This window comes from Pteropus alecto, unplaced genomic scaffold (assembly GCF_000325575.1).
Source record: "Pteropus alecto unplaced genomic scaffold, ASM32557v1 scaffold14, whole genome shotgun sequence".
Classification (NCBI taxonomy): domain Eukaryota; kingdom Metazoa; phylum Chordata; class Mammalia; order Chiroptera; family Pteropodidae; genus Pteropus; species Pteropus alecto.
Genome location: NW_006436810.1, coordinates 5,330,414 through 5,349,906, shown reverse-complemented (window position 1 = coordinate 5,349,906; position 19,493 = coordinate 5,330,414). Strand labels below are relative to the sequence as shown.

Below are 19,493 nucleotides of genomic sequence, written 5' to 3'. Positions count from 1 at the left end.
CCTGGAGTGCCCCAATCATTCATTACCTATCTACGTTCCCTTCGTGACGCATCCAAGTCATGGTCTTAAATATCTTCTAAATGCTAAGAATTCTCACATTTACATCACTCACTCTGACACCTCACCTGGAACTCCTGACTTATATATACAATTTACTGATCAACATCTCTACTTGAACGTCTAATATTCAACAATATCAAAAATTAAATTCTTGATTTCCCCCAAACCTACTCTTGCTATCATTTTATCAGTCTCTCAGAATGAATTCTATCCTTTGACTTGTTCATGATTAAAACCTTGGGATTCATCTTTGACTTATCTCATTCTCTTATGCCCCTCATCCAACTATCAGCAAATCCTTTTGGCTCTACCTTCAAAATATACCCAGAATTCAACCACTTCTCACCAGCTCCATTGCAACTACTCTGTTCTAATATCCACCATCTTTTGTTGCCTAGAGGAAATAGCGTACAAGCTAATCTCCACCCTTGAACCACCTTCAGGCTATACTCAAACCAGCAGCCAGAGCAACCTTATTAAAACTTAAAGCTCTTCAATGGTTTTCTATATCATTCAGAGTAAAAGCCAAAGGCTTATAAGACCTTCCACGATCTGGTCCCCAATTATGTTTTTCACTTTATATTCTATCACTCTCCCCTAGATTACTCCACTCCAGCCACACTAACCTTACTGGTGACCTCAAACATGAATTGTATACTGCCACCTTTAGTCCTTCACATCTAGTGTTCATTCTGTCCAGAAAGTCATCCTCCTGGATAACGTGGATTTCATCACTTCCTTCAACATCTCCATTCATTCCTTTATCCTAATGTTACCTTCTCCATGAGTTGCTCTCTAGCTATCTTATCAAAGATTTCAACATTTCCGCCCCCAAACCATTCATTATCACCCTTTCTGCTTTATTTTCCCCATAGCACTAATCACAAATGAATATAATACATATATTTAAAGTTTTTGTTTGCTGTTTTTGACCTGCCATTCCCCACCCAGAATGTAAACTACATAAGAGCTAGAAAATTTTAGGTGTTTCATTCCCTGCTGTATCCCTGGCATTCAATAACTATCTGTGGATTAAATGGAGACAGAGTTAACAGCGTTAAAATACAAAGTTCTGACAAATGTATAAGGAAAAATAGCCAACAGATAATGTTCAAAGGATATGAACAATTAAGAAAAATACAAATGGGTAGTAATCATATGAAAAGACATCAACCTCACTAATAAAGAAATCCAAATGGAAGCAACGATAAAATATCATTTAGGTCTTACTGTGACAGATACTCAGCATTCTTAAGGGTATGAGGAAAATGATAAAATACTTTTGGTATGAGTAAAAATTAGCAGCAATTTTCTTGACAAATTCCATTCAATTTAAAATTCGCATTTTCTTTAACATAGGAATCCTAAGATTTATATTAAACATGCCATATACAAATATAAATTTATATATATACTATCAATAACTATATGTATCAGTGAGTATATGCTTCTATGTCTGTGTATGTGTGAAAATATAAATATATGCACATACACATATTTGCTGATTATCTTACCTGTAAATTTTTAAACTTGAAAAAAGTAAATATATATCATTAGTAGACAGGTTCAATAAATTATGATATGTTCTCTAAAAGGAATACTATGAAGTTGTTATGAAAACAACAACAACAAAATGAAGCTTAATTTTATGTGTCAACTTAACTGGGCCACATTGCCTAAATATTTGGTCAAAAATTATTCTGAATGTTTCTGTGAAGGTGTTTTAGATTAGATTGTATTTAAATTGGTGAACTTTGAGTAAAGCAAATTACCCTCCATACTGTGGATGGGCCTCAACCAATCAGCTGAAGGCCTAAAAGACCTCCTCCAAGTAAGACACTGAATAGAAACTACATAAAATAAAACACAAAGAAAAATAATTTTAAAATGAAAAGACAATCCCTGAGCTGTGGGTAATTTCAAGTAGCCTAATGAACATATAAGTGAAGTTTCCAGAGAGAGGAAAGAGGAAGAAAGATTGAAAACATATTTGAATAAATAATGGCCAACAATTTACAAATTTGTTGAAAAGTAGATATACACAGATCCAAGAAGTACAACAAACCCTAAGCACAAGAAACACAAAACTATAATCAAATTGCTCAAAACCAATAATAAAGAGAAAAGTTTTGAAATAGATAAAAATGGACATAGCACATAGAAAAAACTAAAGATAAGGGTGACAGCAAATTTCTCACTGGAAATAAGGCAAAAAGAAGACCATAGAATATTAAAAAAAAAAAAAGTCAACCTAGAATTATATACCCAGAGAAAAAAACTTAAAAATTAAAGTGAAATAGTTTTTCGAACATCTAGAAGCTTAAAGAATTCAGAATTCATCACTCATAGACCTGCACTATAAAAAAAATATTAAATATTCGACAACAGAAAATCATTCCAGATGAAAATCTGGTTCTACACAAAACAATGAAGAGCAACAGAAATGGTAACTACATGGGTAAATATGTAATATTTTGTTTTTATTTTATTCAAATTTCCTTAATAGATAGACTGTTTAAACAAATATGCAAATTAAAAAAAATAATGTTCCAAATGAATAAAAGCCATGAGCAACCATACAGATGATACAAAAGACCAGAAGTGGTAGGAAGTGACCCAATTATTCTTGACTAGAATTAATTACACAAAGGGTTCGTGGTGAAGGTAGTAAACACAGTCATATTTCCACTCTAACAACCTTCAAATTTCCATAGCGAATCATCCGAAGGGTAAAAAACTGATTATCCTTGGTTTTACCAGGATTTTAGAAAAGTACCCTTTTTTTATGTTTTTGGTTATCCATGCTTTACATACATTTTTCAATAGACAAAAATATACATTAATGCATGATTCTCTGCTATATGTTATTAGATAATAAAGTTTAAAAAATGAACAAACACATATTCATGAAGTAAATGCAAAAACAGAAATATTTTCAAAAACCTGGAGGGGCAGAGAATAAATTTTAAAAAGACAGCAGAAAACTGACTAAATAAACTGACAAGACTTCATACACTTCATAATTTTTAATAATCTCTGGCAAGCACTCTTGGTGTCTGCATTTGTACAGATGGGCAGATGAGAATGCTAGTGAGGCTTCATAATGGTTAGCTAAAAAGAACACCTTGCAACATCAGTCAATACTTAAAGCATACTACTGTTTCTCAAATAGACAGGATTTTGACATTGTCAAAGGCCTGTGGGAAAGATAATGCACGCTTACTGGGAACATCAAATGTGAAGAATGAGAGTGCTGATCATGAAGCATATAAACAGCTCCAAGTAGCAGCAGTCACCACTAGGTCAGTGGCCTACCTTCAGCTAAGTTCCTAAGTGAGAGTCAAGAGTTTCACCTAGCCACATCTTGCTGTTAGTTGTTTGACTAATTTTCTAAGTATCCAGAAATGTGAAAGAAGAATAATTTCCATGGCTTCTATATCACTATTAATTGCTATTGCATATAATAAAGATGACACAATAAAAGAAAAGATTCTGGACCTCTATCTCACTAATCAAATTTTATATTACAAGCTTCAAACTCATTTCATTAGCAAATATTGAAGATAAAACTATCCATTTGAGAAAAGCGAGTACAGTTCAACAGCAAATAGAATATTATACAATATGCATGAGTAGCTTTAGTGTAATATGGCTTCATTTGTAAAAACACATTCCCAAAACACTACAGAGGGATAAAGTATCTCCTCAGAGTTCAAATATATTTTATACATCAAACCTTGGCTGAACCTGATTTATTTAGCTTCATTTTTTACTTATTTAATAAATAAATAAATTTAATAAATAAATGACGTCAATACCTTCAGGATGTGCCTTACTGACTCCCCAGTGACCTTTATATCACTAGCTAAGGCCTGAATAGCAAGAAGGAAAAAAGAATGAATAATTGCCATTGTGGCTGAAATCCAAAATAAAGTCTGCTTCTCTATTCTTATTTCAATTTAAGATTGTCATATGGATTGACTATGTACCAGAAATCCTCCTGAAGGTCCAAATTCTAAATTTTCAATATTATATATTGTTTAACCTAAAATGGGCTTAATTATACTGAATTAGTTGTCAGAATAACAGCCTCCAGTATACCTACAGTTAGGGGCTATTTGTCATTTCCTTCCAGAGAAATTACTGAAAAAGTAACTTTTCTTTCAGCAAGGTCTCATTTGTAAAGAATATAAAATTTAAAGTACCTGATATATTCAAGTATCATTATTTAAGTACATATCTAAAAAAATGCAGAAAAATTATACTGTCTTCCTTTACCATACTTATTTCATTTTTAGAAGTCCTAGACAAGTTTATCATACCTTTATATTAAAGACTGACAACTGTTTATTATAGTATTTTAAAATAGTGTTTTATGAATGTTATTATTGCTATAAGAACTTTCTTTAGTACTAATTCCAAAAGAAAATATTTCCAAATATATATAAGGTCATAATCCCAAGTTCGACAAAGTAACAAGTTAAGCAGCTTGTTTCTTTAATAAATACAAAGGCATGTACACACACACAGAAACTTACAGGTACACAAACATACACATATACACACTTACATTATATGCCTACTACACACCAGGTAAACGGTTATCTCATTTTATTCTTCCAGCAACATTATAAAATGGGAATTATTACTATCTTCATTTTACAGATAAAATCGAGGGACAAAAGTCCAGTGACTTGCTGTAGATTACAGAGGTCAATCGAAATTCAGACCAAGTGTTTTGACTCCAGAACACAAGATAAAATAAACTCTGTATAGTTAGTTTGTGAGGTGACCCAAACCAACAAACACAAAATTGTGCTGTGCAGCAGATAGTATATAATAAAAAGGACACAAAGTAAGATCTTTATGTACATAAACATGCATAGGTAGTATGACAGCAATTCTGGTTTTAAAAGTGCACAGAAATAAAAGTAGGTCGAAATATGCCAAAATGTTGACATGTACCACTGAGCAATGCAGTTTGGGGTCATCTTTTCTAATACTTTTGTGCTTTTACAACCTGACAAAAGGTATGAATCTCTTATATAATCAGACAAGAAAAAGAAAAAAAATAAATGTAAAAGCAAAGAAGTCTGATATTCTCCAAGAATGCTTCACCTTGTCAAACAAGACTACCTCTGTACTACCAGTTAAAACAAGGACTCTAAAAGAAAAGATTGCTGAAGAGCATGGCTACTTATTCCATACAAACTTAGAACTCTTACTGCACCACAGTGTAGGCAGAAATATGTAGATAGTCTGATTTCAAAAAGGACTATTTAAAACAAACAGAAAAAATTTTTAAATGAAGAAAGGGAAAAACATTTAGTAGAAATATTATAATACAAGTTTTTTTTTAATGTAAAGAAAGGTTTTAATCATTGGTACATAATTACTTAAGATAGGAAAAGTCGAATAAAATATGTTTTTAAAGGCCTAAATTAATAAAAACATTTAGGTAGGTACATAGTTCCAAGATTTCCCAGGGAAAACTGTTAGATTCTGTGTTTAACATTACAAATCACTGCCTATACTTTAAGCTAAGCATTATTTGTTCTATATTATGTCCTATACATAAAATTTCTGAAACTTGAAATTTTAAGTGTTCTCTCTAAAACTTAAAACTTTCGTTTTAATCACCTCCTACAATTAACAGCCCCATACCACTTTTTTGCTGTTAAAATAAGAGGATTTTATCTTTTCACGCTGTTTCTGAATTTGAGACAAAAATGTTTTCTTCATCTTGCTTACATTTACCTCATGAATTGTAAAGGAATCACTGATTTTTTGGTCTGTTATCTGTATGTCTGTACTAATATGTATATTTTCTTTAATTACATTCCTTTGAAGATTGGCCAACTACAAGTATTTAGCATAACGTGACAAAGGGACATTTAAGCTTTTCTTTGGTGATAATGAGAACACTTAGAAAAAGCAGTGATCAAAAATAAAAGTAGCAACCTTATTATATCTCGGATTTTTTCCTCAAATAAAAAATTTTTAATTTCTAGGAAATGAAACGTACCCATTTGATTTTTTAGTCTATTTCAACACTTGTTCTTACCAGTATCCATTTGCCAGACGTACACAGAGCCATCTGCACAGCCCACTACTAGGTAATCATCAGAAGGCCTCCACTTGATCACTTGAATTGGGAAAAGATGACGAGATGCCAGCATAATGCATTTTTTCTCTCGCAAACTGAGGAGTCCTACTGAGTGGTCACTGGCTACAGAGCAGACGCAGTGCTGTACCCTTGCCTGAAAAGAACAATAAACCTTAATTATATTTAAACTAAAATCAGAATAGAATGGATCCTATTCTCAATAACTTAAACCAAAATTAATTCTATATTCACCACTCCTGAAAACCAACCATAATATTAGGTTGTGTTGAAAAACTTGTTCCTTTATATTGTACATAAAACATCCAGTTCAATCATTAACCGCCCCCTCCCCGACCTGCCACACACACACATACACACACACACACACACACACACACAACCCTAAATTAATCCTAGATTAAGGGTGGGGAAGATGCTTTGGAAAATCTGCTGTTCAAATGTAAAGATGACCTTACTAAAATGATCGCTATATATGAGCAGGCAAAGCTGGAAAGAAATTGATCTGTTATTATGTGTTCTCTTTCCACAGTATGAACTTTCCTTTGTTAGCTGCTAGAGCTGCTTTCTGCAGCGCTTCCTTCTGTTTGTGATTCTGTCATTTAGACCTATGCTCTTCCCTACTCTTTTACTCAAAAACAATACCCTCGCAATCCCTCTGCCACAACCGTTTCTGAAGAGCCACGGATATTTTGTTACCTGTAGATGTGCTTCACAGCTTGTCTATAATGTCAGCAGGCACACTACCACAACTAACACAATAGCCAATTAAACATTCTGCTAGGTATTTTCTGTTCGTCTCTAGTTTTTGCCCTTCAATTCCTTTTTAGAACAAGACAAAATATAAATAGTCAAACAAAGATGGTAAAAATTTTCACCGGCAACAGAGAATACAATCCATGATCTAGAATGTTAAAAACTGAAGTCTTTAAATTTTTGAGACAATTTATAAGCAATTTAAAACTGAACTTTTTAGTGACTTGATTATGCTGTCAGTTCATACTAAGGTGAAACCATATGAAAACAGCCATCTGAAATGCATGATTGTATATATTGTGACTATTTATTGAGGATGAGGCCCACTGCACTACATATATACTGTCCCTTCTGAGATCCAAAGGTGAAACCTCTCAGACCTCACCCTGCTGGGCTGCGCTTAAACAAATAGATTGTTCTTAACTAAAGAACAATATCTCACAGATCCACATACATCACAGAATGTGAAATGCTGACAGGTATCAGATGAAAAAGTCTGGGGTGGGTGGCCAAATGTGCTTGGAAAACACAAATTATGGTTGTGGTTTTTACCCAAAGGAACTTCCAAGAATCTTTGACATGATGGTATGAATATAATTCTCTCTCCAAGGTGGGTACAATATCACTTGTCTGTAAATTTACGTGACCATGGTAAACTTACAAGACCTCGTTTTTTGGGGAACATACTTTGGGGAAAGCTGCTATAACTGGTTCTTTTCATGTTTTGACTACTAAAACACTCAGGACTGAATTTTCTATTTATAACAGTGTGAGATCTTGGACAGACTCTCAGTGGTCTCATCTTTCTATGAATAATGTTTTTTTTAAAACAGTTTTTGAACAAAGCAGAGCATTAATAAAACAAAGATAATAAGCTTTAACCATTTACTTTGTTTTTAAATTCACGTGTTTTATTCTTTTATCCCGTTAGCTTTATTTATACTTTTTGTTTTATAAATGATTTAAATACTACAATAAACATAGCAGGTATTAACTCATTTTAAAAATTAAAACTAAGTTCAGAAAGATCATGTTAAAACATCATATGTAAGTTTCTTAAGTAAGCATTTGTTAAACTTAACATGCCCTGATAAGCGTTCAATTGAAACATAAAACATGACTTCTTTCTTTAAAAAGACATTAAGGACTGAGGGGTACTTGGCTTATGGCATACAAAATTAGCTTTATAAATAAGCAATAAATTAAAATAAAGTGGCAAACTAAAAAAAATTTATTTAAATACAGGCATTGTTAGATAAAATAGGGTATAAGTATATACCATAATGCCTTTATTTTCAGTTTTTTCACACTACATAAAATATTTATGAGTTTCACTAGACATACATTGCCAACTGAAGATAATATTTTAATACAATGGATGCTTTGCTTTTCTACAGATTACCATTAGTGCTGACTTTGTATTTATCAAGTATATCCATCATTCAACTTACAAAAAGGGATGGTGTGTTACATTAATGGTTAACTATTCATATTTTGCAACATCAATATGCCAAAAAAGTGGTCATTTTATGTATTTCTCTCATCAGAGAAAATAAATCTAACAGTGGTCTCATTTTCTGTGTACGAGTAACTAAAAAGAATAATCCCTAAACAGCATTACTTTTCATCTAGTCACATTCTTTAATCAAGCACTGATCTTCCACAGCACTCATCAGTCACCACTTTTGATTCTGCTACTCTGAAGCACCAGTTCCCCAAAATGTTTAAAAATGAGCTAATCCTTAAATCACTCCATATACCTAACAAGCCTACTAGTTAGTCCCCAAGTCCACAGTCATTTCATTAATGTTCACATACTTTCTTGTCATTCTTTTTCAAAGAATAGAGAAAATGAGGCATGAGTCAGTGAGGTTTGTTTTTTCTTAAAAAAAAAGTTAATTTTTACCAGTATTCTTTACTCTGTTCGGTGTTCCTCCAATTATGGTTGATTGGTAGATCTCAACATCTGAGTCGACAGAAAACTACTGACAACCACTGAACTACATATTCTCTCTCGCTGCCAAACTACTGTAGTTTACAACCCAGCAGAGAAAGGACTGCAGACATTAAGTGAACAAACAAAAATGGCATCCCCATTCCTGTAAGAAACTTGACCTTCAGCATCAACTCTTCATGCGAAGTTCACTGTCAGAATTTCACTCTCCCCATTTAGATGCAGGTGGATAATTTCAAAAATTCAAGAAAATACAAACTAGTCTCATAAAAAGATTAAAAGCTCTACATAATGTTATCACTCTTTATTAGTAAAAATAAAGGACATACAAACCAAATATTAAAATCATAGGATCTGCTTTAAAAAATAGATTATAGGACATAATTTCCTGAAGAGAACAATGAACTACAATTCCAGAAATTCTAGCTTTTTGTTTCCACATAACATATTCTAACACATACGTTTATAAAAATATGTTTTTAAAAAATAGTTCTGTTCCTCCTTCATATAGTTCAATAAGGAGGAAAATTGGCAAATGACATGCTCCATCCACAAAAAAAAGTGTCCAAAATAAAAATGATATAATGTCCCTGTAAATGAAAATAAGCATCTGAAGAGTTAACTCTAGCTTTACTGTTATAAACAACGGTCTGGAAATAGCCAAAATAATCAAGACTGAAAACAAAACAAAATGAAAAATCAATATTACTAAGCCCAAGAAAGCATAATTATTAGAGGTTCTTAACTCACAAGATGGTTCTCTCCTTTTTAAATATGAATTAAAATAGATCAAATTTTTCTTCTTTCAAGAAAATGCTAGTCCAACTCATGTGAAGAAAACTGGCCTACAGTGGAAATGGCCCAATACAGTAAAACCTCATTAATTTTGATTCCGCTAATTAATTCTGAGTTGATGGTTACCTTTGCAGGCTGTGTGAAAACAAATTAACGGTATAAACAAAGCAAATGTCTAGTCTATTTAAATGTAAAAGGAAAAAAGACCATTCTCAAGCACCACTTTGGTATTAATTTTAATTCAAACAATGAACAGAGTAATGATAAATAATTCTCAGCTGTTAAGTGAAAGCACTTAAATGATTTGCTAAAACACAATTAACTTGGTTTCTTTTTATCTATACTCAAAATTAAAGAAGCACTTCTTAAAGAATATTTTATATCTTCTACCTCTCTTTGATTTAGACCTGGCTTCCCCACAAATGAGTTGCATTAGCACAATTCTTTTATTATTAAATTCCAGAGATCTTGATTATTGAACATCACTTCACCTATAATGATTGAGTCTATAATTTGATTAATTGAATTCTATTTCATGTTCTTTCATTTCAACTGGAAAAGTCACCTAAGCATGACTTAACATCAGGGAATTATAACAAAATAATGTGTAGACATTTAAATTGTATAATTAAAATAATAATACAAAAAAATGTGAACTTCGTATCTTTAAATTATTTGAAAAGCATTTATGCTTCAGACTTTTTTGATCACACATTCATTAAAAAAACTTTGCAATGTATTCCCACTACATATGTATTTATACATTATACATGTACCGATATGCCAGTATATCATGTACATTGTAAAACATGCACAAAAATATATTTTAAAAGGATAACTCAAAGTCTAAATAAACAAATTTAAGATGCGGCTGATGAAAACATATTTAATTTCCATTGGAAATATGTTCCATCATTATTTTCTCTGCCCATTTTGTGATGGGTAGGTTGAAAACTGTACAGTAAAATCTGCAGTTCCCTTAAGCAAACGCATTTTAACTGGAAGCACACCCAGCGAGAGCAATGCGGTCAGTCTCCTCGCGGTGGCAGGCCCACTCTTCCCCAGGTGACATGTGCCCATCTGATATCTGAAAACGAGTGAGACACCAGTGTCCTTCCATCTAGTAAATGTTCGGAATTTCAGTTTCTTAATGTTAAATAAAAAGAAAAAAAAGCTTTAATATTTTATTGCCGTACCCCAATCAAGTGTCTCACATATTCTCCTTTAGCAACCACTGACATCAACTGACTTAAAGACTACAAATAAATACCACTTAATTTTTTTTTTTATAGTTATGGAACAGAACTTGAACAGCAAGGATTAAGCATCCTATCAACTAGGCTAGAACTTCATAAATGAAAGTTTTGCAAATTCATGTTCCAAACACTTATAACTCTGCCCTAGAAGCAATGTCTGCCAATGACATCGAAAGCTAATTAAAAGCAAAGGCTAACAACAGAATATTTAACCAAGGAAAAACTCTATTTTTATTTGATGAAAAAAGTAAAATAACTGAGGCAAGGGCAGGGAGGAAGATACTGGACCGAAACAAGTTTATCCCAAGGCCGATTATTGTTTTTCAAAGAATTATGATTCTAAACCAAAGAAAGACTCATTGAATTTGCCAGTAAATAACCCTCACAGTACATTAGTGCTGAGCAGCAGAATGCCACAAGCTGTCATAGAATCTGACAGAGTCAGAATATACCAGCCAGGTCATCCCGCCTGACCTTACGCATTTTACAAGACTTCATTTTAAACCGTTCCCAGAAACCTCTGATGCAACCTGTTCCTAAGCGTGTGCCATGAATTACAGAAATTAGAGACAGCTAGTTTATCTCACCCACTAGCCCTCTGGGAAGACGACTGGCTTTCCAACAATTTCCAGCGTCAATTACATACATATTTTTTCTTGTTTTGCTAACTTGTTTTCTAAACTAAATTTTTTTTTCTTCATATCATTTCAGGAGCAATCTTTTAGCTGCCAAAAAAGAAAAAAACAACAAACTTCCTCTCTGTCTGAATATTCTTTAAAAATGTGAACGCTAACTACCGTCTCTCCTTTTAAAATATGTCCATCATGAGACAAGCTATAAATGACCAGCTTCTTTCATAAATCAATCCCACTATTCTCTTAATCATTATTTCTTGTACTTCCCAGAACTCTTTCTATAGAACGTAAATGTGCAATTAAGATGCATCATTTATCACTTTTAAATATTCTACCTAAAGGGAAAAAAATGTTCATTTCCACACTTTCACAAAACTAGATAAAAAAAAAAAAATTCCAAAGATCCATAGCCCATTCTTCATTTTTAAAAAAAAATAGAGAGCTATTTCTTTAACAGCTAATTTTAGAAAAGAAGACTGTATAGTCCAACAAAAACACTAACCATCTATTTGGATAAAAATGTTCTATATGAAAATTAAGACTTTTAGGGACTAGTTTTAACATCTTCACTTATTCACTATATACAAAAGATAACAATGAAGAAACAGTGGGCTAATTAGAATTTCACCTTTTTTTGACTCTTCCATTATTAATAAAATAGCAACTAAAAAATGAAGAATTTATTGTAAGATTACGAAGATACAACCTATCGGAGAAAAAAGATTTAATAAATGACATTGAGATAATCTGTTAGTTTAGGGACTCAGACAAATCTGCAGATTCTGAAAATGTTCTAAGATTTTAAGAAGTGCAGGTGTTGCCCTTTGCCGCATCTCTGCACACCAAGCAGCTATCTAAAGTTACTGCCCAAACCCACACTCAATGAGCTGCTCACATTCAGGCACTAGCGTCTTCCATGACAAAGGGCCTCACCTATCAGAGTGCCCTGAAATGGGACCCCAGGTGGCTGTTGGTCCTGGCCTTCCACTTCCTGACTCCTCACTTAGAACTTGAATGGCATTGCCCATCCATCTGACCTAGTAACTTTGAACCTGCCTGCTTGGCCTCCAATTATCCCCATCATACCTGCATTCTTACAAGAAATAAACACGCATTTACATACCTCTCAGGGAAACAAATGGGTTAAAAAATATTGCTCTCATTTTTCTAAATGAAGATACTGAAAGAATCTATGTATCTCTTTCCTAGCAGTAAATTAACAGAACATATATGCTAAAAATATCTTTTTGTTTAAAAAGAATGCTGGCTTGCTTTTGAAGTCTATATCAAAGAATGCACAGTTAGGCAAGAAAGTTGTGCCTAGCCCATAATTTATACCCTAAGAAAAGAAATAAACAGGGTTAAACTCCCCCGTTGATCATCTAGGGTCATGCCACCAAAGATTTTGCAAAGGTAATAGTCATACCGTCTGTACTCTACCTATGATTCCAAAGAAATGGCATGGTGTCGGCCTTTCAGACAGGTGAAAACCCCATTTCTCAAGCAGCGAGTGGGAAGAGAATAATACCTACCCGAGACTACATTTTCTAGAGAATTAGGAGAGAATAAAACCCTTTTATCCAGTTGCTCTTGATATCTTGAAACTGACAGAGAAAGGGGACTCATCCCTAATTTGAAGAGATTCTAAAACCATCTGGCCATAGTTGGGAAGCAGGAAAACGAAAAGTAGTTCCTAATATAGGAACAAAATATGTCTATAAGAAGGTCATTCTGATGCTGGAAATGAATGAACATATTGCCTAGATTTAGTCTTTTATCATCCAAATGAGGATGTGGGTGACTGAAAGTAAAAATAATAACAATAACTTAATTAGCTCCTATTACAGGACAGACATTACCCCAAAAGTTTAAACCAACACTTCACAGAAAATGTGGCCAGAGGTCTGCTAAAGTCACCCCAAGATAAAGACACAGATCCAGGTCTGTTTGGCTCCGAAGGCCCTGTTCTCACTGACATGACCAATTAGTGGCTCATTATTTTAGGCTCCACATGCCTTATAGCAGAAAGTTTGCTCCAACACTTTCTGAAAGTTTTCACCAATGTCTAAGAAAAACCACTGATTATGACTCCAAAAGAGAATCATTATACAAATAACTGGTGTTTTTTGGTGGTGTTTTGAGTACACATTCTTCCTTTCTAACTTTGTATCATTCCATTTGCATTCTACTCTACTCTCGTGTCAAATTTTTCTTTGGAAGAATGCCTTGAATATTTTACTTTTGAGTACAGGTTCTTTTTATCATCTAAACTTTTTTCTTCCAAACAGTTTTACTAAGTAGGATTAAATAAAGTACCCTAATGGTGTCATATACAGCTAGCTAGCAGCACCTACAAAACCATCATTCTGATCTCTTGGTCATTATTTCCAAAGTAATGTACAAATATGTCAAATTCCTGCCAGTTTGCCATGTACAGATCTACTAGGTGCCAGTCGGGATGAATTGTCAAGTGCTCCGGACTACTCCCCGTCACATACCCAATACAAGTACCTCTGCCAACGGAGGTTATTCATATACATATATCACTTTATGCACACCCACAGAACTAACACATTCCAATACCTTCAAAAACTCATAATTTCAAATACCATTATCCTTTTTGAAACTCTTCCAAAACGCCCAAGGGAGGCTTACGAAAGCCCCTGAAAGGGCCTCCGTGAGGGCCAGGTACTCAGGATCTCACAAAACAGGCACTTCATGATATTTATCATCCTCCACTATAACTGAGTGTTTTCTAGTCCGGCTCCTTCATTTGATGAAATTCTATCAAACAGCGACTATGACCACTATTATATGCCCGGTCCTCAAAGGTACCTGGAATATAGCAGGCACTCAGATATTTACCGAATGAATGACTATTCAAAAATATGTTGTACCTTGTTGACTAGCCACCTTAAAAGGTCATTCACTTTTTTCTAATAATTTCTGCCATTTAAAAAATTTTTAACTCATTTTGAAACTGTTTTATAATTAAATTACTCAAGAAAAAAGTCTTTGCCTTGTCTCATACTACCTTTTTTGGCCAAAATAAAAAGTGAATTTAATCAACCGCTTCATTCACAAAGTTTAACACTAAATTACTTCTGTTACTAAAAAATAAACTTCATGCCCTGTGTAATCTTCTCTACTATCAAGGACATGACTTAAGATCTAAAGGAAATTTTCCAAAATAGGAAAATTTTTAAAATGTTTAGAATATCAGACAGCCAGAATAAGAATGCAATCTTTCTCACTACTGTTAAAGGCACCCCTCACTGACAGTCTCTTGGCATATTACTGATTTTTTCAGCTTCCTACGCAAGAAACAGGGTTTATTATAATGTTTGAATACACAGATACTAACCATAGCAGAAAATTTTTTTTTATTTTGAATACATAGTAATATGGTAGTAGTAAAAATTTAAAAACAGAAAATTATAAAGAATAAAATGTAAACTAATCAGAACAAATAACAAATATAGTATTGGTATATTAACACATTTGTGCTTTCGAAATGAGAATGACTACTATATATTTACACATACTTTACATACAGTACTTACAAGCCTAGAAAATTAGCAAGACTTAAAGGATTATAAACAGAAAAAAATTATAAATAGGATAATGGAGAATGATGAGGGTAAAATGGTGGTTGTATAAATCTATTCTTAAGCTTTGAAGGGCAATTTGGTTAATACCAATTCAAAAGCCTTTAAAAATTAATACACCCTTTTATATACAAATTTCATGTTTAAAAATTTATCCTAAAAAATCATTCCAGATGTGCAATGCTTAGCTACACTAATTTTCATCCCCACTATTGATCACAGAAAAAATTAATAAACCAACATTCTAAAATTTCTGATAAAATAAACTACAGAATAACATTAAAAATGATGTTGGAATATACTTAGTGACATAGAAAGATGACAAGACTATATTTAGAAAATATATGTATTTACATAACACAGTATTATTTAATTTAAAATAAAAATAAAAATTAATTTCAAAAAGACAGTGCCAAAAAACATGTGGCCTAAAAATCTAAATGAATTAAGTTTTAAAGGGGAAAAAAGGACATTATAGAACATTGTGTCTACTGTGATATAGTTTAGAAAATTAATGATAGGTGTGTTTCCTGCTTTTGCTTCCTTTGTATTAGCAAAGTTTACTCTGCTTGGCTTCAGGGATTACGCTACAATTATAGACACAGTATTTTAAATATAATATTCAAGTTAAAATAATGACAAAAGTCCAAGTTTAAAAAGGTAGGGTAAGAGCTAATTCAGGCAAAAGCTTTAGCTACTTTTGCAGAATGAAAAGCACAATATATTAAAAGAATACCTGATCTGCTAATTGCTCTTAATTAAGGGTATGAACATTAGCCACACTCACGTACCATATTGTCACATAAACCATTCATATTATCATACCTCTGCTTCTAAGACCAACGGATCTAATACTGTCAAATGAAGGCACGAACTCCAACACACAGGTTAGGTACCTTGCATTCTTATTTTCACAGGCCCGTGCTGCCCCCTTCTGGATACTTTTGAAAATTACGTGACATTAGAGTTTTAATAAGATGTTATAAATGAAAAATAATCATTTTAAACTAATCTATTAAAAAACAGGCAAATGCTCAAACTGAGGAATATATTATTGGTACCAAATAATTTATTTTGTAACATCTTCCAAAAATTCTGTTTTGAATAAAGTTCTAGCAGGAGCAAAAACTAGCTCTGATAATTCAATTATCCATGCTAATGAGAAGAAAATAACTATTAAATATATATTTACTAAAAGTAAGTACTTTAAAAAGTCACATTTTTTGTTCCCTTCCATACTCATTTTTCTCACTCCCCAAAGCAAAGCAGAATCTGGTTTTGGTACTACTTATCTTTCCAGTTCAATTTTAATACTTCCACTGCCTTTACATGTACCCAGGAATACAGAGTATGGAGTGGTATGTTTTTTAAAATGTCAATAACTAGTTTCATACTGTATCACACACACAAAGGTTCATTGTCACAGGACGTACTTCTAAATGCAGCCACCTGCTGCATAAATCAACTAAAGAAACGTGAAGAGCTCTGTGCAAAGATATCAGTATAGTTCTCTAGTTAAAAACTACGCTATCGGGTCTCTAGGGTGATTTTTTTAATTTCTGAATTTTCTTCCTTGTCAATCGCATCTACCTGGTTTATTAGGGAAAATGTTTTTCAAAGCACTCTTGACATTTAAATTTTTTCTTCTCTTTTTTTTTTGTTTTTTCATTTTCTCTGGAAATAAACTATGTGGAAATAAAAGAAAATTTTCCTGGGTTTTGGAGAGTGGACTCCTTTATACCAGACACTACACTAAGGGGAGAATGATAAGTAAGCAGGTAAGGTAAAATAAGCTGGCTGGAAAGTGGAAGAGAAGAGATTAGACCATTCTCATCTGTGACTATACAACCCTGAGGCTAGAGGTTCAGAAGTGTCCTGCTGCAGCACTCAGCTGCCCTAAGAACACCTGTCTCCTCTCCATGGCTCTCTCCTGGACTTCCCAGGCAACCTAAGCATTCATTTGGCCTCCCCTGGCCTGCAGGTTCAGATTTTGAAAATTCACCCAAATCCACCTCTGATAGCTATTCAACTCTAGAAAGCTTTCTCTCTCTAACCACTGTGTGCTGCTTAAATTCTTACTTACTAGAATAAAATTAAACTAAAATGCTCTAGTTCTGAAATATGAAAACATTACAGTACAAATAATCTCTGAGGGATTATAAGACACTGCACTCAGGGTTAAGGGAGCCTCATAGCTGGAGAATAGGAAAGAAAGGGAGACTTGCTTTTCATTAGTAACCTTTAATACCTTTTGCATTTTTCCTATGTACATCATTATCTATTTATAAAAATATTTTAAGACACTGGTAAATAATATTCTAAGTGCAGATGAAAATTTAATAAGTCAGTTAACAATTTAGAAAGCCCATTTTGAAAAAGATTTTTCTGAAAAGTCTATGTGAGTATTTGAAGTGGCAATCTAATTTAATAATAAAGGTTCCACTTTAAATTTGAATCCTATTAAAATTGCCTAAGAACTATGCTATCTGAATAGTAATATATAAGGTCAAAACCATTCACTGAAAAACAATAAACACAACTTAGAATGATACAAATGGTGTAAGACTTTATTTTATATTATATAATTCAAATACTGTTCAAATAGATAGCTTCACTTTAGTCTTCTTTTATATGTATGTGTATCTTCAATATGTATATACAGTACATTTTGTTTTATCCAGAACCTAAACCACCATAAAAACAAAAAAATAACAACCTCAAACTGAAGAATTTTCCCTCTACATTCCATATGTTTAAGAAGAAAGAAATAGGAATGGAAAATAACCTAATATTAGAAATGTCAAAACTACAAGTTCCAGCACCCCTCAGAAAGTCAATACACCATCAGTCAAATCTCACAGCAGTGAAGAGTAGTCGAGCAAAGCAGAGCTGCCTCCAACTGTACATCTTTTCTACCTGGCAGAGAGGATTTCATTTCTGTTCACTGTCGACCTAGCTAGGAGGCAGACAATGATTTTACTTAGTACTTTTTCTTACCAACCTTCTACATTTTGGGAAACATGAAATATAACTATAAGGAATTATCGTCAACCTTGAACATTCTTAATTACGATTTAAATAATTTTTTAAGTAATTTTTAAAACACAACTAACAATTCTGTTTTAGAACATCATTTCTTGAAAAAAAAATTGGAAGAAGGCAAAACTCCATTTCTTTCTGAATATATCTAAGATAAGAATCGAAACTATTCTCATCAAAAAAGTAGATGACTAACTTTTCAGCATTTATCTTTAATCAGGCTGTTTGATAAATTTTATAATCTTCCAACTAGCAGAGATCACAACTTTAAAATAAAAATATTTTCTTCTAAAAGAAAATGACACTAGATCAATTTATAAAATGAGCAATTCAAGCATTAGAACCAGTATGTAATATAGTTAACTCTAATCTCAACAAAAGAGTCATTTGCTAAATATTTAGCAAATACACAATATTTCTTAGCTTTTTATTAATCAGGTAGGTGATCTGATCTTTAAACGCATTAGCTGATGTCCCTAAAACCACCAGCTTAATGAAAAAGTTATTAACTAGGCAGTCATTATTTACTTGTTAAATTATCGCAAAGCTATAAAAGCAAGTTTCTCTGTCTTCATCAGTACTTTTTTTTTTATTAGTTTCAAATATACAGTAGATTGGTTAGACATGGATGTAGTTTATAAACGATCCCCCTAATTATTCTTTCTCTCCTCTGGCTCTCTACCTAGAGTACTTTTGAATGTCAATTAAAAACTAGAAAATCTCTACTGGTGAGCCTTTAATAAGTAAATTACAAGTCATACATTATTTTCCTAGTACCTTGTCTAGGTCTCTCTTCTTCACATTCCCCAGGCAACTAGCACCTTTGGCCCATTCCTAGTCTACTAGGGAGCCCATTCTCTAGTTACATATATGTCTACTAAGTAGATTTTACTCATAAAAATTATTTTTAAATGCAACTGGTCAAAACATTTTACTATATTAAATACCACTTGAATTATTTTAAAAAGAAACCAGAAAATCCTCTCATACTAACTTCTAAGCTAAAAAAAAGTATGTATTAATGTAGTTCAAACAGAAACCATGACATTATGTAAACTCCTCCTTTTAACTGTATACATAATTTTATATGTATAAACTACAACATTTCAAATGTTTTATTCTTATAAAAACAGAAATCAGCCAAATCAGAAATGGTTGTTCTAAACTGATATAAAATAATCTAAATAAATTTCAGCATCAAAAATTAGATATTTCACTAAATGTGTGCAAAGATAAAAATTCTCATGTTTTATTGTAGCACAAGAG

The 19,493-nt window shown here is 32.7% G+C and overlaps 1 protein-coding gene across 3 annotated transcripts in view; it reads right to left on the bottom strand.

Annotated features, from left to right (window-relative positions):
* The window catches only part of WDR7 (WD repeat domain 7), a 281,883-nt gene that overhangs the window by 223,596 nt on the left and 38,794 nt on the right, over positions 1-19,493 (bottom strand). For all 3 annotated transcript variants that reach the window (XM_015590833.2, XM_006913696.3, XM_015590832.2), the window contains exon 14: positions 6,125-6,320. In XM_015590833.2, coding sequence (XP_015446319.1) covers positions 6,125-6,320 — 196 coding nt within the window. The remainder of the gene's footprint in view (positions 1-6,124; positions 6,321-19,493) is intronic.